The 23,107-nt window shown below is 45.9% G+C and overlaps 1 protein-coding gene across 13 annotated transcripts in view; it reads right to left on the reverse strand.

Annotated features, from left to right (window-relative positions):
* The window catches only part of ENAH (ENAH actin regulator), a 136,406-nt gene that overhangs the window by 45,567 nt on the left and 67,732 nt on the right, over positions 1–23,107 (reverse strand). For 12 of the 13 annotated variants that reach the window (XM_078440789.2, XM_078440799.2, XM_078440798.2 and 9 more), the window contains exon 3: positions 14,250–14,427. In XM_078440789.2, the coding sequence (XP_078296915.2) occupies positions 14,250–14,427 (178 nt within the window). Of the gene's footprint in view, positions 1–14,249; positions 14,428–20,394; positions 20,490–23,107 lie in introns of all 13 variants that reach the window. The other variant, XM_078440792.2, reaches the window with a different exon arrangement.

Here is a 23,107-nt window from a genome sequence, read left to right on the forward strand (position 1 = left end):
TTTTTTTCAACGTTTATTTTTTTATTTTTGGGACAGAGAGAGACAGAGCATGAACGGGGGAGGGACAGAGAGAGAGGGAGACACAGAATCGGAAACAGGCTCCAGGCTCCGAGCCATCAGCCCAGAGCCCGACGCGGGGCTCGAACTCACGGACCGTGAGATCGTGACCTGGCTGAAGTCGGACGCTTAACCGACTGCGCCACCCAGGCGCCCCGGGATGGCATTTTTAAAGTGGCACTTTAATACACTTTCAAAAAAATTTTCTTCTTAAAATATGTGGTTTTTAACAAAAGAAAATCTTTACCTATGTCAGGAATTGGAGCACCACGCATCTAAAGCCACACCTGGAACAGCGCCCACAGCCGCACCGCTCTCCCGTCCGTGTGCCGGGTCTCAGGCAACACTGCACATGTGATGGGCTTCCCCTGCCTCTCTTCATCTCTTCGATCTTTCCCCCACTTACGGCCTCAAAGGCATTTTATTTCCTTCTAAGCAAAAACGTGAGTGAGAACAGCTGCTAACAGCTCACAGACTGCCGATCATTTACTAGAGGCTGCAACGGCGACAGTCTCCATGTGCTCCCAGCCCAGCACCCGATCCGCCGTGGAGGCTGTGCCTCCGGCCAAAGAAGCCTCAAGAGTCAACCGGAAGTAGTGGCCCGGTCCTGCCACGTGCTAACACTTGTGTAAAGGCAGGAGTGACCCACGTCCCACATCCTCTTCCCTGCAGAGCTGAGCCGTCCAGCAGACCAGCTGACAACCTCCCCCCTGCCTCGGTCACTAAAGGCATTATTATTAAGTATGTGCATAGCCAAGCAGAAGACTGTTGTCAAAAACCCGACCAGCGTTTGCTGGAGTACTGGCTAACTCTTCAGCCCGCACGGTGATCTCAGGTGCGCCAACTAGAAACCTCGGGCCCTCCGCACCCATTCCTTTCTACTACTACCAGTTAACCTACTTGCAACCCCGTAATCTCTCGAACGGTCTCCACTGCCACGGGTCATGTTCCATGACCACACTGGTGGTTTTCAAAGTGGGACACATTTCTCCAGAATGCTAAACATACACTGGGGTGGGCAAGAGAACGGCATTTCTATTTCTGCTCATTTTTCTCTCATCCTTTTTCTTGCTTTCTTAATGTTTTATCGTGTACTCCGTATGTCCACACCAAAGTACATATACTCAACCACACACACACCCGGAGCAGGGGAGAAGCTCAAAAACGAAGATACCAGCAGCCTGGGCGACGACGACAGCATCACTGGATGAAGCTGCCCATTCTGATCTCGGTACCTCCCCTTCCCCACGGCAGCCAGTGAGACCCTAACAACCGAACCAGACGGAATTGCCTGCCTTAGTAAAATTTCTTCCACTGCTTCTCACTGCTCTTGAGATAAATAGCAAATTCCAGTGCCTTCTCTCCGTGACGCGACCACTGCCCATCTCACCCAGTCCATACTCTGTCTCCCGATGGTCCGTCCGGGCACACTGGTCTTTCCATCTTTCAGATGTGCTCCCCCTACGTCCCTCCCTCCACAGGGCCACCTCACACACAGAAGGCCCACACCATTCTTCTCGTGGTGTGGTCGGCGGGAGTATTTCCTTTTGAGCCAACTAGAACTTGTGAGTGGCCAACACTCAACTGGAGTCCCTATCACCCCCAGACAAATAAGAGAACCACCCCCTTCACCAGGAGCGCTTTCCCCTACTTCAACTTTTATCATGTATGTTTTTTTCTGTTAGCCACTTAAAAAATCTGAAAGGAGATAATAAGCATAAATATAAACTTAGATAATTATCAGAATTTCTAAGAAAGATGAAGAATCTATCTAAAGACTTAGGAGAAAGGTTTTAGTAGAATATTGCAATTAGGCAAAGTGGTCCAAACTTACACTCGGATGAGAGAGAGACAGAGAGAATGGACTTGCGACAGCCCACAAAACTGAAGTCGGGTGGGGGTGATGGTAAAGACGTGCAGTTCCGCGGGCAAGGTTCATGGGGGGGGGGGGGGGCGCACTCAGTGACATGAGGATGTCTCAGATCATTTGTATGGAAAGTCACAACTTTGCTCGCTTATCCACATGTAGAGCTGAAAGTCTTGTCACCACGAGAAGTGTTTTCATTTTAAATGTACAATATGGAGACTTTCAAAGACCAAGTCTCTTCCCTACTTTTACAGGAGAAAAAGAACGAAGAGAACCAATAAAAGTACACAGTTTCTAAGCTAATGCTCTTGGATGTGGGGAAAAAATGAAGGCAGGGCAATTCTGGGCAGGAAAACTGAGCTTAGAGACAAAAGAGGATAAATGTCAGAGACTTCACCAATCGGTCACGCATTCACCTCTATGCACAGCTTGGCACGGAAAATTACTGCACAATTCTGCTATAACTCACCAAGTTTTTAAATGCTGGGGTTATAAAAAAAAATCATTCATTCATTCATTCATTCAGAGAATGCGCTCGCACAGGAATGCTAGGGCGGGGATGGGGGGGTTGGGCGGGGAGAATCTCAAGTAGGCACGCCCAGCACGGAGCCTGATGTGGGGCTCAATCCCACGACCCTGGGGTTGTAACATGAGCCAAAATCAAGCAGCAGACTCTTAACCAGCTGAGCCACCCAGGCACCCCAGAGATTAAGTAATCTCTGCACTCAAAGTGGGGCTCGAACTCACAACCCCGAGATCAAGAGTCGCACATTCCACTCACAGAGCCAGCCAGGTGCCTCTAAAATGTTCAGTTTTTTTAAACTAAAGAATCCGTGGAAGGCTTTTTGCTTTGCTCTGAAACTCTTTATTTTAAAAAACTGCTAAGATCCATGGGGCACCTGGGTGGCTCCATCGGTGAAGCGTCCGACTTCAGCTCAGGTCACTATCTCACAGTTCCTGGGTTCGAGCCCCGGGTCGGGCTCTGTGTGGACGGCTCAGAGCCCAGAGCCTGCTTCCGATTCTGCGTCTCCCTCTCTCTCTGCCCCTCCCCTTCCTGTGCTCTCTCTCTCTCTCTCTCAAAAATAAACATTAAAAAATTTTTTAACTGCTAAGATTCAGTCATCACTCTTACTGTACAGCAGTCACACAACTTTAAAATGAGGAAGCCAACTGCCGAAGCGTGCCAATCCACGGGCACGGTGAAAAAAGCACACCTGGACACAGGAGACACACTGTTTACTAGGATTTACTTATCACACTGCCAGGCAGGACACATGCTCTTAGAAGACGGCTGAACCTTGAAAACATCACACTAACTTCGGTCCTATCAACACAAGGTCCGCCCCGAGTGCCATCTGCGGAAGAGACCAGAGACCCGCTCCCGGTCACCTTCAGACTGGCAAGTGTGACTCAAGGCTTAAGTGGAGAAGACCGGTGAGCCTGAGGGAGTAAGGAAAAGGAATTCTTCTACGGCAGCACCACGGTAAAGAGCAGAACAGGGTTTGTAAAGGAACCCCCTCCCTGTAAACGTCTCTCTTCCTACACGAATGACACCGTCATAACCAAATACCCCTGAGAATTTCCAGAAAACAGAGGTCATCTGTTTCCCGAGAGAATTTTCTCAGACGTTGCAGAAGCCCACGGAAACAGCAGGCCTACTCACAAGAACTATTCCCGGTTCCTCCGCAAGAGAGTACGCTGTTGGCTCACGCCACCTGACCCCGCCGCTCTGTCCCACACGTGGGACTCGGGCTGCCTCGCAGACACTTCTGACCACATCTGTCTTCTCTGCCCAGGTCACAGCCCCTTCGGGTCGACTATTTTAAATTACTCGTTTTTGTTTCTCTCATAGCACGCAACCTAGTACCTTATTAGGAAAACAAATGCTTTTCTTCTTTGACATTATGAGACCACCTGCCTCTTAGGAGTTTTTTATGGATTACCCAAACAATATTCTTTATGGATAAAATACCGATTTCAAAGATACCACTGTTTAATACCATCTTCAAAAAATGGATCAGAATTTTCCTATCTTGCCTACAACATAAAACAGGAATGCCCGAGGTTCACCCACACGCACGGCACTAACGTGCTGGATACAAACACAGACGGACAAGCCCACAGCCCACAGGCCACTGCCACACTTCCAGGCGGATGAGAGCACGGCCGACTCCCAACCATTACATCTGCACAGCAGGCCTGGGGGCCACTGTGGGTTGTGACGGTCTCCCCAGAGAAGTGGATCCTACGGCTCATTTCCTACCATTAATGAACAGAATAGACTCTATTCGATTAAAGCTTCTCTCGGGGCTCCTGGGCGGCTCAGTCAGTTAAGCGTCCGACTTCGGCTCAGGTCATGATCTCACGGTTCACGGTTTTGAGTCCCGTGTCGGGCTCTGCACTGACAGCTCAGAGCCTGGAGCGTGCTTCGGATTCTGTGTCTCCCTCTCTCTGCCCATTCCCCACTCGGTTTCGCTCTCTCAAAAATAAACAAACATAAAAAAAAAAACCTTTATAGCTTCTCTCTACCCCCTACATCCGTGTTTACAGATGGAAAAGTCCTATAAAACAGGCATCTGAATTTCTGACATCTAGCAAATGCTTCTCCAATCTATGGGCAACAAGTAGGACTAAAATCAGGACTTCAAGTGAAGTAATTGTACATAAATTACTATTCTCAGGCACTGAAACCAGCAAATCATCAAGGATGACATCCTTGGGTCACTGCAGCACAATTTATTAAACTTAGGCTAAATGCAAAATACGCTGAGAAATGCGGTCGCCCGCTAGACTTGCATCAGGTAATGCATTATGAGATGCCTAACCGTCTGACTGCCAGAGAAGCAAAGAAACAAGAACGAGACATAGACAGACTGTCATGTCTGCCTGACAGCCAACTTCAGGCTAAAGTAACCTTCGGTAAGACCAGGACATGTAAACTAATCAGAAAAGTCCTATCTGTCCCTTTTAGTCATTCGGTCACATCCATCTTGGAGCGGGACAAGGTATCCTGGGCCCACAATGTATGACGAAGGCCATGCTCGTGAACAGCGCAATATGAGAGTTGAGTTGTGGCCAAGCTGTTTGCTTTCCCAAACAGCAAGTGATCAGGAGCTTGTAAGTCTTGAAGTAACCATTTTCAGTTCATTTATTATAAATAATAATCCCCACATTATATGACCATGAAACCATTCATCTATCGTAACATAACCAAGAAGTCACAAACGTACCAGTCAGAAACCAGAAGAACCTGAATTTCTAAGAGGCAGAGCTAGAACAGCAACCACGGATACTCGTGTTGGACAGAAGGTGGTTTCAATCTAATCGCCGGGCAATTTCCATACGTCAGGCACAAAACAGGGCCACCAGACCTGCATTCTCCCTGTCGGGGTGAAGTCCCGCCCTCACACGCCCAGCCCCCAGTAAGTCACCCTGATGGCAGGAGAAAAGATACAAAACAGAAAAAGAGGGAATAATAACAATAGGAAGAGAGGTTTCTCTGATATAGGCAAAGCAAGGCTTGTATTGAAGACAGAATCCTGCACTAAAGAAATAAAAAATATGCAATAATCAATTCTCATCCACTAGCCAGTCTTATCCCACAGGCAAGACGTTTTCACTAGGCTGCCGGGAAAAGCTAAAGAGACGCTGGAAATTCTTTTCTCAGTCAACAGTCTCCCTGATGACGGGTTAGGACAGTCATTCTCAAAAGTTTTGGTCACGGGGCCCCCAAACTCTCTTAAAAATTACTGAAGCCCCTGAAGAGCATTTGCGTGAGTTACAGTTGCTGTCATTTGCTGTATTAAATAGACAATATTTTTCCACTTTTAACTTCTAGTAATTCACTTTAAAAATAGCAATTAAAAATTATCATTATTTTCCAAATAAAAAAATATTAGCTATCAGGACAGCATGCTTTTCTATTTTTACAAATCTCTTTAATGTCTGGTTTAGTAGAACACAGCTGCATTATTTCACTCTCGTTCACATTCGGTGTGTTGTGTGTGGCACACTGTTCCGGCTGAAGTGTAAGGAAAAAGGAGTGCCTTACGGACCCCCTGAAAGGGTCTAGGAGAGGGTCCTCAAGGGTCCTTGGAGCACACTTCTTAGATCCCTGAGTAAGGGCTTTCAATTCAAGATTTCTGATGCTGCAGGTAGTTTAGCCCAAAGAAAAGGAGAATATGGAGAACACTCAGGCAGACCTCAATCCAGGCATCAATCCCTCTCATGACACGACACGACACGACACGACACGACACGAAAGGAGTGGTAGCTACAAAGTGAACATTCAAACTTTCCCCCTGGTGACTAAAAAACTAGATACAGAATAATTCCAAGGATTAGTTAGTGTAAATGCTAGAGGGCAGGGTTATCCCAAACAGAGGGGAAGGACGTGTGATACATGAGTCATTATCATTTGCATGAATCCAACAGTCACTTTCTTGTCCCAGAACTTCAAGGCAGTCCTTGTGGGTGAACGTGAGATCAGAGAGCAGAGGTGCAAAGGGAGGCCCAGGGTACAGAACGTACCAGAGGCAGCCTTCCGAGAAAATCTGGCTCGGTGTACCCACTGAAAGCGAGGGTACCTACGTACCATGCTGGGGAGAGCCGAGACCCACCACCCAAATCACCTTCCAGAAACCCTCAGTTCCCCCATGGAACCCCAGTTGGGAAGGGCAGAGACGCGGGCTGGACACTGAGGCTGCGCGACGGGTGGGGCGCAGAAACTAGGAGCCTAGCTCTGCAGCCCCTAGCCTGGTCAACAGCTGGAAACCCTTTGTTACTTTAACCAACACCCTCGACCAGACAGATGTTCAGAGTGAGCCTGTCCAAAGAACTATCTTTCACGAGTAATCAAAGATACATAATGGGTCATGTTTTCGATTCAGGTACTGGGATTGTTTCAACTTTTCTTATCAGTATCTTGGCACAATCACAAAAGCACAAAAAGATCCGAAAATTCCTAAATGTCAACAACAGTCCATTAGAACTTCTGATAGGTTTTAGATTAATTATCTCTACGAAGAGCTGGTAAATTTCAGTCCCAGACAAAGCAGCTCAGGATCTGAATAAGTAGGTGTAACAACGTATGGCACACATTGTTCCCACAACTTTCCAAAACACACAGCTTCAGCTGTGTCCCAGTGGTCTTCTGGTGACAGCCTGAAAATCACCGCTCTCATCTGACCAGAATTCTCTTCCATGGAAAAGGACATTCGTATGTAACGCACACGCTAACTCTCTTAATGAATCACTGAACTGTGGGCTTAACATTAATGTATTTGTGCTCTAATTTCATTTTAACATCTAATAAAGAAGTTAGTAAGTTTCTTTTCCCTACCGTGAGCTACTTGAAAACAAAACTGTGCCTGTGTGCTTTTCTTTCTAGAACCCAGACTCAGGTTCATAGAGAAATCAGCTTTATGCTGAACTACATTTTCATTTCCATGTCTTTCTCTCAAACCGGGGACTTTCTTCATCTGACAGTGGGGCCATTTGGTCTGCAAACACGCCGTCCCCCCAGGCTACAGCGGGCGTGGGGCGTGGGGCGCGGGAAATGACCGCTTGGGATTTTCTCATGCACACACTCACCTAAGGGGACACGGTGCTGGAACAAGGGCTTCCTGCTCAAACTCGCCTGGCCCTCACTGAAATCTCCGGTTTCGGTTTTCCTCTCTTGTCAGGACCTCGGGCTCCCGCAGCCCCCTTCCAAACCACCGCCAGTTGCTGGGGTCTGGCTTCATCCACAGGATCCATGTGCTCCCAGCCTCCCGCTGAGAGGCATCACGAGGTTCTCAAGGCGATCACACCTACCTTCCGCCCCGGGATAACCCGATCGTTGGCTCCTTCCCTGCCGGGCGGCCTCCCCGCCCCAGCACTTACACCGTTACACTGCACGCACTTTTCACACTCAGCTCACAACGCCACCTCAGCAGGAACGCACGCCCAGCTGCTCCGGCGAAAAGCAGCCTCGCTCCCCTTCGCGTGGAACGTCTTTCGGATTATAGCTGTGTCTTACCCTACGAGACCAGAAGAAGCCTGGAGGAGATCTGAGTCTGATTACTACCCCTGGCGTTTAGATGCACTCATATGATGGATGAATTCGCTAATTTCCTGTGAGAAATAAAAGCAACGAGGCAGGTCTTCACCAGGGGGTAAAGCCAAGGAAGAAGCTGGAGAAAATTTCAAAGTCTCTCTACCACTTTTTAGTCCTCGAAGGTAATCCACACAGCAGAATTTTCTAGGAATTTATAAATATCAGCGTTCAGAAGTAACATTTTATAGCTCACGACTGCTAGCGCCTTCATCTCCTGTAATTCCCATAACGATATCCTAACACATTCCCACAAGGGAAACCACTTTGGAGAAGGTGCCCGCCAGAGGAGGAGACAGCTTGGGCTCCAATTGTAAGTGCTTTCCACCGAATCACAATAAAAGACCGAATCACAATAAAAGACGGTGACATTTTACTGAAAGACATAAAACAAAAAAACAAATGAAAGTTCCTTTCTTTCCTATTTTCTCACCCTAAAGTGACTTCCTTCAAAAGCCTCTTAAATGCACTCTGAAGATGCCATTTGAGAAGCAGAGCAGTGGCCTGAGGGCCAGAGGACCCAACCCCAGGCCGGCCTCCCTGTGGGTCCTCGGCCTTGGGCCTCCTCCGGGTGTGTCTGTCAGGTTATGCGGGGCCTGAGGGAACCCATGTCTCCCCTGCCAATATTTGTGACTAGAAGCCGGGGTCCCAGTTCCTGCAGATCAACCTCACCTTACTGTGAAGACTGACTTCATAAGCAGAAGAGGGAAGGGCAAAAGTGAAGCAGCAGGTGACGGTGACGCCACCTCCAAAAAGACAGTCCCACCGACCCGACCCCAAACCTGAGGAGCAGCTAATGCTTCCTGTTTCTAAAGGTTATCGGTGCGAAAAGAAAAGATAGGACGAAACAGGCAGAGAGGGAGAGATTAGGGCCTGAGGTCCCGGGGGGGAGGTGGGGGGCAGAACACGTATTCTGGAACGATGCTGGGAGCGCTGACCTGGCTGACCTGGCCTAAGGTCCCTCTAAAGAATGTAACAGACCCAACCTGCGCCCCCTCAGGTCCCCCTAAGAATCCGACTGAAGACCTGGCTGAAAATAAGGAGTGGCATAAAACCTGCGCCACACCAGGGACCACATGGCCACAGACGGTTGCTGAGCAGGACTGGACGACCCAGCCCCTGTGGCTGGCCAGCAGTGAGGGATGAGGGGAGAGGGATGGGAGCCACCAGAACCTTACAGAACAAGGACCCCTGCCTACTGTCGCGGGCATTCGCTCTCGCGTGTCCCCTCTCTGTAACAAGAGCTTCCGTACTCCTCCTTCCTCATCTTCTACTCGAATCAACTTCTGCCTGCTGCTCATTTTACTGTGCCCACACCTTCCTCGTTCGACGCGGCGAGACAACGAACCTCAGTATGAGGCATTAGTTCTGCGACAATAGTGACAAGCTTAAGTGACCGAACAAACTAAGTGGAAACTACCGCCCAAGGTCACGTGTCGGATCCTCCCAGGGTCCGATCCTGTACGGCTTTCTGGGGGCACTGAAGTGCTCCCAACGCAGGTGTCCAAACCGAATCTGTGCCTCCCCACCCCCGTCCCCGTCCGCTTAAGGCCACGTTCACCACGGCCCCTGCCGGACACATGTGGCACCACCTGACCACGGCATAGCCTCGTCCCGGCCCGCCCGGCACACCACTGGACAACTGTAAGAGAGTCAGGGCACAGGGCCACGTCGTGGCTGTGGCCCGGGGCCAGTCCCCGGACTTGTGCAGGCTGTGCCCCCACCTCTCACAGGAGGTCACGGCCGACTGTGGGCCGTTATTACAAAGACCACGAGTGACGCATGCACCGATCAGGAGCTGGCGGGCAGCAGGCACCTGATGAACACGTCGTTCCCGCCTCAGCCCTGCTTTAAGGACAAAATGCCGACGGATGGGCATGGAAGGTCATAGTGTCACCTGTGCTCCACTCTGCTCGCTTTTTGCTGGGGCTGTTTCACTTCCGGGGCGGCATCACAGTGGCACCAACCTCCTGCCGGACAGCCCTTCCCGTCCTAAAGCACCCACCTGGTCACAGGAGCACTCACTCAGTGTCCCCCAGCCCGGCACCGAGTCGCAGGCCCTCCCAGCCTCCCGACTTCTCCCTCGGGGTCCCCTCCTCCATAACCCCTTGCGTCCAGGCCACCACACGTCTCTCTGTTGTTTCCCAATCTCCCCAAGTTCCAATGCCCCCAACCCCATCTAGAATGTTCTACCACTCATGAGGACTACTCATTCTTCAAAACATAACTCAAGTGTCATCTTCCTTTAAATCCCCCCTTTGACCCTGGAACCTTCTCAGGCATGCCAAAGGCCTTTCTGCATACTTCACTCACAGCACCTCCACACCGTGTGCCAACGAGCCGCTCTTGTTTCCAGCAGCTCCAGCCAGACTGGAAGCCCAGGGGCCGGGGACAGGCTTCTCTGGCGAGAACATTCCCAGTGCCTGGCACAGACCCTGTGCTCAAAACGTACAGGACAGCTTCTGCAACATGACCTCAGTATTGTCCTGTGGATACTGCCATCTTCAGGACTGAAAACTTCAGGACTGAAAGTGTCGCTAGTAACTTAAGATATTTCTAGAAACTTTTTGAGATTTTTATTTTTATTTATTTTTTTTTTTGAGATTTTTAAAATCCAATTAATTCTAAAGCATATCTCAAAAATATTAAAAAATGCTGAGATAAAATTCATATAAATGCTCCCATTGAAAGATATATCAGACCAAGTTTCGAGCAAAAAAAAAAAAAAAAAAATTAATGGAATCTCTCTATATTAAATGTTTTAAAAAATAAAAAAAAAAATTTTTAAACATGAGGATCTCTTTGTGGTCCCATCTTCAATAGCTATAAAATAATATCTATCAAAAACAGTCTTAGTTAATGGTAAGGTATTTGAAGGTGTTCCTTCTACAAAGGTATGCTTAATCTTGGTTGAAAAGAACAAAAGCAGAACATGCTTGCTGGTTTCAGTCTGATTTTCCTTTTAAACAAGTGAGTTTAAAAGATTATTTCCTATTTTCAAATGACCTGAACCTTTCTCAAAAAGAGATTGTGCAAATTTACCTCCACTAATCATCACAAGGACTAACTGTGTATTTTATGTAATCCACAACTATTGTCTGCAAAACTGTTATAAATGTACTTGACAAATAACACAGAAATGAAAAATAATCAGTCTGGATAACACATTTTGAATGTAACTCTTTAAAATCAAGTCTACGTCCGTTAGAGAAAGGAGACCGAGAAACTGTAGCATTTGGTATAAAAGAATGAAGCCTAATTCAATTCTTTTTCAAGAATGTTAGAACATGTGATTTGTGTTTTTTAAATTCCAAATATAACTGGCTGTATTTAGCACCTCCTGTACTTTCCAGTATATTAGATAATTGCACAGCAAGTTAAAAACAAAATAAAGGAAAACATTCCTGCCACCCTCCCTTTTCATAAAAGAGATGGAAATATCACATACACACACCCCACACAGAGTACCTTATAAACGTCAGTATGAATAGCCCCAAAGAAAGCTGTTTTTTAATTAAAAAAAAATTTTTTTTGAGGGTTTAGAGGACTCGGGGGCAAGGGAGAGAGAAAGGAAAACCGGGCTATTGCGGGTTTTGGCAGAATGGACGGGTTAGTGACCGCTGCCCCCGCTTGGCGCCTCGGCGGCCAGGGGCCCCGACCCCCACGTAGGTCAGAGCGGCTTCACGGTCTCGTGTGTGTGTGCACTGGGTTTCTGAAGAAGACGTTGTCTGAACAAAGGTGTATATGACTTTAACAAGCCTAAAATTTACTCAGAAGCATAAACCGGTATTCAGTGGCTAATACTGACACTAACAGCTAAACAGCAAACAAAGAAACAGAAGTATTCAATATAGAAAAGTGGTTTTAAAAAGTGCTAACCATGAAGAAGCAGGAAGACGGGGATCTGCAGTTGCTTTACCTTTAGGAATGTTTATTTCTGTTGCTTCTGATCAGAGATTTCTTGGGTATATTGTTTGTGTAGGGAGGGGACACACAAGTTAAGCTTTTTCGACTTGGTTTTGGCAGGAAGACAATGGATGGTTTCAGCAAGGAACTGGCTGTGGACCCAGAGCAAACAGCTGTGGAAGGCAAGGCATGCTCCAGATGAGAGGGGACATTACTGGGGGTGTTTGCTTAGGTGGCTGGGAGGGGCCCCCTGAATAATACTGGGGTGATACGTCCGGATCCCAGTTTGGAGATCCACGGAAAAAATTTTACCCTTCTGCTTCCTAGCATCTGAATCCTCCTGTGCCTCCATTTCCAAGCCAATTGATTAATGCCATCAAAGATCAGAAATTACCGTTTGTCTATAGTAATTTATGAAAAAAGCCATTTTCTAAAAAGATCAGACTATAAAGAACATGATCCATCTCACATGCTTTGTTTTCTCTAATGAAACTGCCATCAAACCAAGGGCCTCTGTGCCTTGACAGGGGCCACGATGCAGGGAGACAGTTAAGACGGGCCAGCCTGTCCTAGCAACCTCTCCGTCGCCTCAGCCCACGGCAGTACAGGCTCAGGCTGCGACACAGAAGAGAACAAAACTTCAAGACCAACTGAGAAGACTCTGCTAAATGTTTCGGCCTTACCAAGATGTTTGTAGCTAGTGAGATGATGGGCGATCTTCGGAAATTACAAGAAAATGTAATCGAGTCTCTCTACATTAAGACTCATTAATTTCAAAAGATCCAGATCAGAAGAAAAAACATTAATTAGCATTTGCCTTTCGAAAGCCAACTATCGGACTACATGCTGATAAAAACAATCCTTTCCATTTAATTAAAAAAACCTGGATGACAAGATAAAAAACAATCATTTTAACCACTTTGATAGCATTCAGTTCCTAATGTAAGTCCACCGACACTCTTCTGAAGGTTGAGAAATAAAAATACTGCTCGTCTGTTTTAAACGCAGCGAAGCTGAATGTCACTGTCTACATACCCCCTCCACACTCTGGTCCTTGGATTATGTGTTATGCGGCTGGCCTCTTCATGGGATGTGAAGGGTCACAACTCTGGTTTCTTCTCTAGGGTGAGACCATGACGAGAGAGGAGCAGCACTGTGCCCGCGACAGCGCCCACAAGGGACCCCCACCGGCGGCACTTCGACCATCCACACCCATGACTGTACACACCGGCAAGCGATCCCATGCTATCTTCTGCACTTAGTGACAAATCAGAAGCTCCAGAGGCCTATTTTCTCAGATCGACAGGATGTAAGAGCTATGTACAGATTATCTGCAGAAATCTTAATTTCCTCAAAAGATCTAACATAAACCATCTACAGGCATAAGAACGTAGTTTCGGCAAGATTCCAAACTGTCTTCTTGCTCTGAAATTCGTATCTGAAATAGACTAACACATGGGCTAGATGAGGCATGGTATAAATAAGGTATCTAACATATCTATGATAGGTTTTCAAGCTCTGTACCTTCAATAGAATATCCAAAATTAATCTCTCTCTCCTCTTAAAATACACAAATTTTGTTGATAGCACATTCATATCATCAAGATCACTACTAACAACACAACAAAGTCAAGAATAATTGTACTTCTCTTGTTTTACATAAGACACTTACTTTCAGAATATAAAACCTATCTCCCCAAAGACATAACCACACATTGGTGCATTTCGTTTTCAATTCTGTGGACCAAAATTAAAACACAGCTTATCTCTGATACCTATACAGTTTTAAATCCCGGGTTTTTACAGTGAATTATCTCTGCAGATCTTTAACCATCATCAAGTGTCAGAGGAAATGCAATTCATGGCTTGCACCACCTGAGGGCGCTCCTAAAAACCTTTAAACAGCTTTCAGAATCCAGTTCTTGCCTACTAGAATGAGGGAAACCCAGTCCTACTTGAGGCTCATGGGCTCAGTAGTGGTTTCAAAAACGTGTTTCAGAAAACACTAGCGTCTTCATACGAGGTGAGATGATAAACACATGTAATTTCTATCCACTGCACATTCTCTGAGCCTCACATCCGTGCAACAAAAGCTGAGGTTCTAGAGAAGAATGAGCGTAACTAACTTACAAATGACAGGGTTACAAATTTACTAACTAACCAATCTCATAAGACTATCTTCAGGCTCTACGTTTAGCATCAACAAACAAAAGTTCACCTTTCTGTGGAAAACAACAAAAATTCAAGAATTATTTCAAATCTATTTAACACACACACACACATGGCACCTCGGTTCAAGGAAATGAGTAAGCCTGGACACCGTACCTGTTTCCTGTGAATTCAACACCTCTAAGGCATGCATCATGGCACTTGCGAAGACATTGGCATCCTCCTTGCTGCCAAAGTTGAGGCCATACACCTGTCTGGCGTCTCGCCACTGGTGGAAGGTCTGTGTAGCTTGATTGTACTTCAACCCTTTAGGAATGGCACAATTTATCACGACCTAAAAGACAGTAATTCCTTATAGAGTCAACCCAGTAAGTGGCAATATCAACAAATCCTGATTGGATAGACTCATTCAAAACTGGTCCTGATGGACCTTGGCCAAAACAAAACAAAACAAAACAAACTGGTTACAACAACTATCAATGGTAAAATCAGCCTGTAAAAATAACAGTCTGACAGAAGTTAGTTGTCTGATGGTTACAAAGCTCTGGCCTTTAAACAGTAAATCAGCAGGACAAAAGAAAATCCATATCTTCGTTAAATATATTTTTAACATGTTTATTAAAGCACTATAAGGGCGTCTGGGTGGCTCAGTCATTTGAGCATCCGACTTTGGCTCAGGTCATGATCTCACGGTCTGTAAGTTCTAGCCCCACATCGGGCTCTGTGCTGACAGCTCGGAACCTGGAGCCTGTTTCAGATTCTGTGTCTCCCTCTCTCTCTGCCCCTCCCCCGCTCATGCTCTGTCTCTCTCTGTCAAAAATAAATAAACATTAAAAAAAATAAAAAATAAATAAAGCATTATCAATTCAGAAAGCATACAAAACGTAAGCACGTATCTCAGTGAACGTTCCCACGTAGCCAAAATCCTGATGGAGAAATGGGATGTTAACACCAGAAACTTCCTTCCTAAATGCTCCACCTCCCAAAGGCTCTAGCGCAGTTCCACCTCCCAGATCAGGCACGCAGCTTTCTGAACTTCACGGCACATGACTCAAGTACAACTGGGTGTAGGCGTCATCGGTCCGCTGCGAGCGGCTGTGCTTTGTCCTCTCCCGCTGCTGCTGCTCGGTGGCACTCCATCGTACAGACCATGCCTACTGACCCATCCTCCCAATACTGGACATTTGGATTACTTGCAGTTCAGCGCTATTAAAAGCAGTGATGTCACGAACATCCCGCACGTCTTCTGTCTTCCGGTACATGAGCACCCACTCTGTCGGGCACATACCCAGGAGTGGGGTGGTCACAGGCCAAAGATACGTTCGGCTTCAGCAAAAAACTCCACGTGGCATTCCAAACTGGGTCTGCCAATTTTCACTCCCCTGGCAGCATGCGACAGCTTGCACGAGTGCACAAACAACACCACGTTATTGGAACTGTATTTCTCTGATCACTAATGAGATTTAGTGCTTTTTCATGTTGTAACGGCTATCTGGATACCTTCTTTTATAAACACTGCTTTAATTAAATCTCTTGCCCGTTTTTGTACTGAGCCATCCATCTTTTTCTTTATTGATTTGAAAGAGTCCTTTATATATTCCGAACAAGACCCCTGTTACCTGTGTTAGTGACCTGTGCTGCAAATATCTTCTCCCCTAACGGTGTCTTCCGATGAAGGGAAGTTCTTAACTTTTATTCGGTCCAAATTAGCCTTCCTTTCCTTTCACAGTTAATGCTTTTATAACCTGCTTAAGAAGTGTTTCTCAGTCCCAAGACCATGAAAATACTATCCCGTGTTATTTTAGGAGCTTTCTCATTTTAACTTCCAGAGTTACATCTCCAATCCACCCGCAGACGGTTCAGGCCTCTGGTGTGAGAGAAGGCTCGAGTTTCCTTCCCAGGACGGCCGTCCAATCGATCCGGCACTGTCTATTAACTGTGCTTCAGGTTTCTACTTTCCACAAATCAGGTGGCTACACAGCTCCATTTTGTTCTACTGGTCAGATGCCCACCTGTGAGCCAAAAGGAGAGCGTCTCCCTCATCGTGGGCTTCTCCGAAGCCTTGACTGCCGCTGGAGCGCTGTCCTCCTTACTCTGCCCTTCATTCTTCCGGGGCTATCTTCAATCCTGTGTGCGGCCACGGCTCTGTATTCACACGATTCATTCTGTGTTGGTTATGCCATCTGCCAGTCTCCGCTTTTCACTGGAGTGTTCAGTCCACTGATGATGTTTCATATAAATTTGGGTCTAAATCCATCCTGCCTTCTTTTGGACTTATTATTACCCTTCTACCAGCTCCAGTCACACCGCTGTCGTGCCAGCGGCTGCCCTAGAGATCACAACAGGCACCAAAACATGACTGTCACATTTATGCAACAGCTGATCGCTTAGGATTTGCCCACATTTACACTTTCTGCTGCGTTTTATTCCTCCTGCCCTCTCCAGGCTTCTGAGGGGACCCTTTCTGATCCCGAAAAACACGCTTTAGAACTTCAATTTCTTTCGATGCAAATCTAAGAAAGATTTGCATCGAATCTCTCCATTTTTGTCAGAAATTCTCTCCATTTTTGTCAGAAAGTGTCTTTAATTCACCTTCATTTTTGGAGAGGATTTTTATCAGGTACAGAATTTGAAGGGGTCACTTGTTTTCTTCCAAGCCCAGTACCTTCCTAGCTCTTGCTGGTTCTGCTACTGGTCAGCTGGTCAGTCAGCTGACCACTCTCGCTCGCTTCAGTCTTGTTTCCACTGGCAGCCCGCAGGCCTCACGCTGCGAGGCGTGAGCGTCCGGTGCTCGCGACGGGACAGGTTTAGATGGTTTTCTTTCCATTTACCTACTTTAGGTCTACAGCATCTCTAAGTTGACGTTCGATTACAAACTTGAAAATTCTTGTTCATGATCTCCTCAGTCTTTCTTCTGCCCTCCATCGTCTCCTCTCCTTCGGGCCCCCAATTACACACACAATTTCCACTATATTCACTAGGTCTTTTTTCTCTTAATCCCCTTCACCTCTTTCGCCCAACCCTCCCCACCCCCGCCCACCCCCATTTATTCTCAAGGTTTATGAGCCTTTGTTTTTTAGATTCCACATGTAAGTGAAATCCTATGGTATTCATTCATCTTGTCCCTACCCTCCAGATCCATCCCGGTCGTTGCAAATGGCACGGTGTCTTTCTGTGTACCTGGCGGAGTAATCCTGCGTTGGTCATGCGTCCCAAATCCACTGTATCCTCGGACCTAGGATTTGGGCCTGGGTAGGGCCAGAGCCATGGCTGGGTTAGGGTTCGGACCCAGGAGAAGACAGGGGCCTATCCACCCACAGTGCAGAGACCTCTCCAGAGGGCAGAGTTGAAGGCAAGGGTCACAGTTTCTGTTTTAGGACCACACTGAGGTTTGGGTTAAGATTAGATTTTCGCTCAGGGGCACCTGGGTGGCTCAGTCGGTTAGGCGTCCGACTTCGGCTCAGGCCGTGATCTCGCGGTTCATGAGTCCAAGCCCCGCTTCGGGCTCTGCGCTGACAGCTCGGAGCCTGGGGCCTGCTTCGGATTCTGTGCCTCCCTCTCCCTCTGCCCCTCCCCTGCTCACGCTCCGTCTCTCGCTCAAAAATAAACATAAAAAAAAAGAAGATTAGATTTTTGCTCAGAATCATACTCTCCAGTTCCATCCATGTCATTGCAAACAGCAACGTCCTTCTGTGCTCCTGGCTGCGTAACATTCCACCGTGTACACATACGTCTTCTCTGTCCATTCGTGGGTCAGCGGACACCTGGGTTACTTCCACATTTTGGCTACTGTAAGTATTGCTGCAATAAACGTAGGGGTACATATATCTTTTGGAATTAGTTTTTGTTTCCCTAGGTCTCTTAAGCTTTTCATATGCCCATGTTTTTCTCTCTCCGAGTATCTTAGCTTCAGTCTGAACATTTTCTTATGATCTGTCTTCCAGTTTACGAATTCTTTTTAGCTGTCACTAATTTGTCGTCACAGTCATCACTGACCCGTCAGTATCAGTTATTCTTCAATTCTGAAATGTCCCTTGGTTCTTTTTTCAAGCTTCCAGTTCTCGGCTGAAATTCTCACCTTTGTGCTATTTCCCTGAATATATTTAGTATTAGTTATTTTAAAGTCAATTTCTGATAATTCAGCCAACCGGATGGACTCCCAGTGGATCTGTTCTATTACTGCTCCTCTTGTCTCCTCATATGCCTGGTTACTTTGACCTAATGCCAGACATTGTATGTGGACAACTGTATGGAAAGTCTGAGACCCACAATGATGCTCTAGTTTTCCAGGGAAGATTTATGTTTGCTTCTGGCAAGCAGCTAGGAAACTAACAATCTGAAGTCAACTTCATCCAACAGTGAACGAAGTGATTACAGGCTGGGTTTCAGTTCCCATAAAGGCCAGCCTCACTCTGAGTCAAACCTCTTCCCACAGGACAGGGCTTCTGGGTCCCACATCACAGCCTGGGGATTACCAAGAAAGCTCTCCCCTCATTAGCAGGCCCTAACTTTGGATTTTTGTTCTGCTGGTCCCAGGGGTCTGCCAAAAGCTCTGCTCAGTCCTCTTTCAAAACCAAGACATGACTCAGAGGTCTGAAGCTGGGCTCACTCCTCTGGTTCTCACTTCTTTCTGATCTTGGACCCAGAATTCTTCTTTGTCATGCAGGCTCTCCAAACACAGTTTCTTCTTAACATTCTGTCCAATTGTTTTAGTTCTCACAGAGAAGCTCTATGTTACCTCATCTACCAATACCCAAACTTGAAATTATTTTTAAAATATGGCCTTATATTATAAAATGTATAAAATATGAAGACCTTATACTAAGTGAAATAGGCCAGACATAAATCGACAAATACTGTCTCATTCCACTTATCTGAAATACCTGTAATAATCAAACTCATTAAAAAAAAAAAAGAGGAAAAAAAAAAGATAGAATGAAGGTTGCCAGGGACTAAGGAAGAGGAACACAGGGACTTCCTATTTAACGGGTTTGGAGTTTCAGTGTGGGAGGATGAAACGGTTCTGGAGATGAACAGGGGTGATGCTCAATACTGTGAAGGCACTTAATGCCACTGAATCGTACACTTAAAACTGGGTAACATGGGAAATTTTACGTTGTGTGCACTTTACCATAATTTAAAAGAGGATGGCCTTTTGTCATGTGATGTTTATAAGCATCGAGGTGGGGGGCCACACACAAGCCATCCATAAAGGTGTAAGTCTCACCACAAGGTGGGTCTGTATCCCTACTTGGCAATCAGTCTGAAAAGGTCAGGCAAAAAAAAAAAAGACAGCCACATTCACTTTTTCAATTGTTCAGTAACAGAACGTTAAGAGAAGGGGGGGAGATTGTTACTTAAATCACATTATGTCATCACTGGTTCACTTTCTCCACTGTGAGAAATTTAACACGTTCGTTCAATTGCTTCATTCATTTTTAACTTTCAAGGGTAGGCAGTGCCATACATCACCTCGAGAAACTTTATTTTTTATTCATTTATTTTATTTTATCAAGTAGGCTCCACACCCAACATGGGGCTTGAACTCATGGGCCCTGCAATCGAGAGCAGCGCCCTCCACTGACTAAGCCAGCCGGGCACTTCTCTACAAACTTCACAAGTAAGGGAAAGCCCGCGTGTTCATTTAACACTCAGTGTTTGCGGGGTGTCCACTAGGGGCGCCCTCACGTCCGGACCTGACAATAATCCGCCGGTCATTCTCTAGATTAACGGTGACGTTCCATCCTACACGTGCTCACCCACTCCCCGCCGGACCCTAACGAGCACACTGTGCACTGAACGCCTAACTCTTCCTGGTCTCCTTGGCTCAACACCTGATCTCATCTGCGAAGTTGTCCACGACCCTCTTCCCTGTCTTCTCAGCAAACATCCTTCTTGTATACCTCTCTGTGCTGCGAATGGCACGTACCAGGCTGAAACCACTCACCGCGTGTCTTCCCCCCATTCCCTACTGCCGCCCTCCTGCAAACCCAAGCACGGTGCCCAGAACACAGGAAGCACCAAGTGGGAAGCAAAAAAAAAAAGGGGGGGGGGGGAGGGGAAGAGTAGGTGATTTTTTAAACGGCTCTTACTACAGAAAGTTTAGACACTGTTTAATAAATTATAGTCTGTTTCAGCTTCACTGATAACCATTAAAAAATATAACAAGGTACTCTGGAAAACCAATTATTTATTAGATTTATTCTTAGGTAATCATTTTTGTTACTCCAAGCAATATCTTCATAAAATCATACAGCTGACCCTCGAACGACAAAGGTTTAAAACACATGGGTCTACTTACCCACAAACATTTTTCCAAAATAGTCTTGTTTACAGTCCTGTAAGTGTATGTTCTCTTCCTCATGATTTTAACAACATTTTCTTTGCTCCAGCTTACTTTAAGAACAAAATGAATAATACATATAAACTACAAAATATATGTTCATTGACTATGTTATTGGTAAGACTTCCAATCTAGGGGTGCCCGGGCGGTTCAGTCGGTGAAGCGTCCAACTTTGGCTCAGGTCATGATCTCACAGTTTGTGAGTTCGAGCCCCACGTCAGGCCCTGTGCTGACAGCTCAGAGCCCGGAGCCTGCTTCCGATTCTGTGTCTCCCTCTCTCTCGGCCCCTCCCCTGCTCACGCTCTCTCTCAAAAATAAACATTAAAAAAAAAAAAGACTTCCAGTAGACAGTAGGCTATTAACAGTTAAGCTCTGGGGGAGTCAAAAGTTATACATGGATTTCCAACTGCACGGGAGGCGATGCCCCTAACCCCCAGCTCGTTCAAGGGTCAGCTGTCATTTTCAAGTTGTTTGTTGCTAGTTAAACTGGTCTTACATCCAGCAACCATGATGAGCAATCTTACTAGTTCTCATATTTTATCTGCAGCTGCTCTTGGCATTTTTTATGTACTTCAGTGAATAAGGTCAACTCTGTTTCCAATCTGTATAGCTTGTGTTCCATCATATTCATGTCACTAGGTTACCTCCGCCTCTGCAATGCTAAATGAAAATGACGAAAGCTGAAATCCTCAACTAATTCCCGAGTTTAATGGAAATTCCCCCCCAATATTATACTATCCTGTAAGATGTGTGGTGTAGGTTTATACAATGCATCCTTATCAGCTTAAGAAAATTCATTTTTATGCCAAATATGCTGAGATGCTTATGTACGGATTTTATCAAATGCTTTTTCTGAATCTCTCATTTCTTGCATGTTTCTCCTGGTAAAGGACATTAAAAAATTAGCTAATGTTAAACTAGCCTTACATTACTGAGATGGAGACAAACCTTATTTGGTTAAGAGGTGGTATTTTTTTCATATACATTGCTGCCTTTGGTCCATTGATATCTTATTGAGGACTTTTGTATCTATGCCAGTGTTCATAACTGAGGCTGGCATATAATTTTCCTCTCTCAAATTGTTCTGTGTCAGATACCAAAATTGTACTAACCTCATAAAATACTACTCTTTAGAAGAGTTTGTATAAAACAGGTAACAACTTAAAGGTTTTTAAATTTTGTTTATAAATACTTTAGATTCCCTCCCTCCTTGGTTTTTAGATTTTGGGGGGAGACTATTAACTACTGACTGTGGGTCTGTCTTTCCATTATTCTGCCAGTCTTGGTCAATTGTATTTTTCTACAAAATGACCCATTTCTTGGCATAAAGCTGTTTATGATAGTTTATCTCTTTACTGTAACTATAATGACATCTCTTTTCCAATCCTACTATTTTTTGTAACTTTTCGTTTTTTATTTGATTCTGCCAATTTTTCCATTCAATGAAACAGCTTTTGGGTTAATGATTTCTATTTACGTTTTTTATTTAGTTAATTTCTCCTTATATTTTTACTATTTCCTTCTGTTTTCTTTGGGTCAAGCTCGCCATTAAGATTTGTCCATCTGAGGGCAGCTTAGATGTGCCAGAGGTTTCTACATATCACATCCGGTCACTCAAGTCTAAGTCTTTTATTTTCCAAACATTTTTTACTCTTCATAATGATGTGATTTTCACGTCATGAATTTAGAAGTGTTTTTAAGTTTCCAAACATTTTGGGACACCTGGGTGGCTCAGTCACTTGAGCATTGACTCTTGATTTCGGCTCAGGTCACGATCTCGAGCCCTGTGCTGACAGTGCAGAGCCTGCTTGGGATTCTCTCTCTCCCTCTCCCTCTCCCCTCCCCTGCTCGCTCTCTATCTCTATCTCTCAAAATAAACAAACTTTAAAAAAGAAAGAAGAAAGAAAAATCCACACTCCTTTGCGTCCTATGCTGATGGTGTGTGGCCCAGTGTGGAGCCCCACCCCGTGTAGACGGAGGTCTCAAAGCCCAACCTCCTGCAGGCCCACAGCGGCTGCACACCGACGACAGACCTGAGTCCGTAGCTATTCACAGTTCTTAACTGCCATCCTGAAACACAAGGCTGCCGCAGCACCTGTCAGCACACTACACCAGGGTTCCTGGCAGAAACCCGGGGACCGGCCTTTCCTTAGTTAAGGACTCAGCCGGAAATTTCCTATTTTCCTGCATGGGTTTGACACTGGTCGAGTCCACCGTCTTACCAGAACCAAAAGTATTTCATAAATCTGTCCGTTATACAAGTTCTTGCTGCAGTTCGCATATACTTGGCGCTGGTGAGGCCCCACCCACGTTCCCTCTGTCTACCACTGCTCGCAGTCCGCTGAGACCCAAGACATCACGTCATCAGGTAATGCAGTCACCTTTCTGAGAAATCCGGAGCAGGGAAATAGGAAAGGCTTGGCTTTCATCCCAGGTACGAATTACAAACGCCCAACTATTCCAGCAATCTTAAAACCTACAATGTTTCCATCATACGTGAATTTACAGTATTTGCTGAAATTACTAACATTTTCAACTCCCTCCCCTAGCCCCAACCTTTGGCAGGAAATGAATTCCTTAAACACACAACCTGCTATTTAAGTGGTATTTCACATTTTTTTGGTCCTAAATTTACCTTAGATTCCCAAACTTAGCTAGCTGGAAAGCCAGA

This window comes from Panthera onca, chromosome F1, assembly GCF_046562875.1.
Source record: "Panthera onca isolate mPanOnc1 chromosome F1, mPanOnc1 haplotype 2, whole genome shotgun sequence".
Taxonomy (NCBI): Eukaryota; Metazoa; Chordata; class Mammalia; order Carnivora; family Felidae; genus Panthera; species Panthera onca.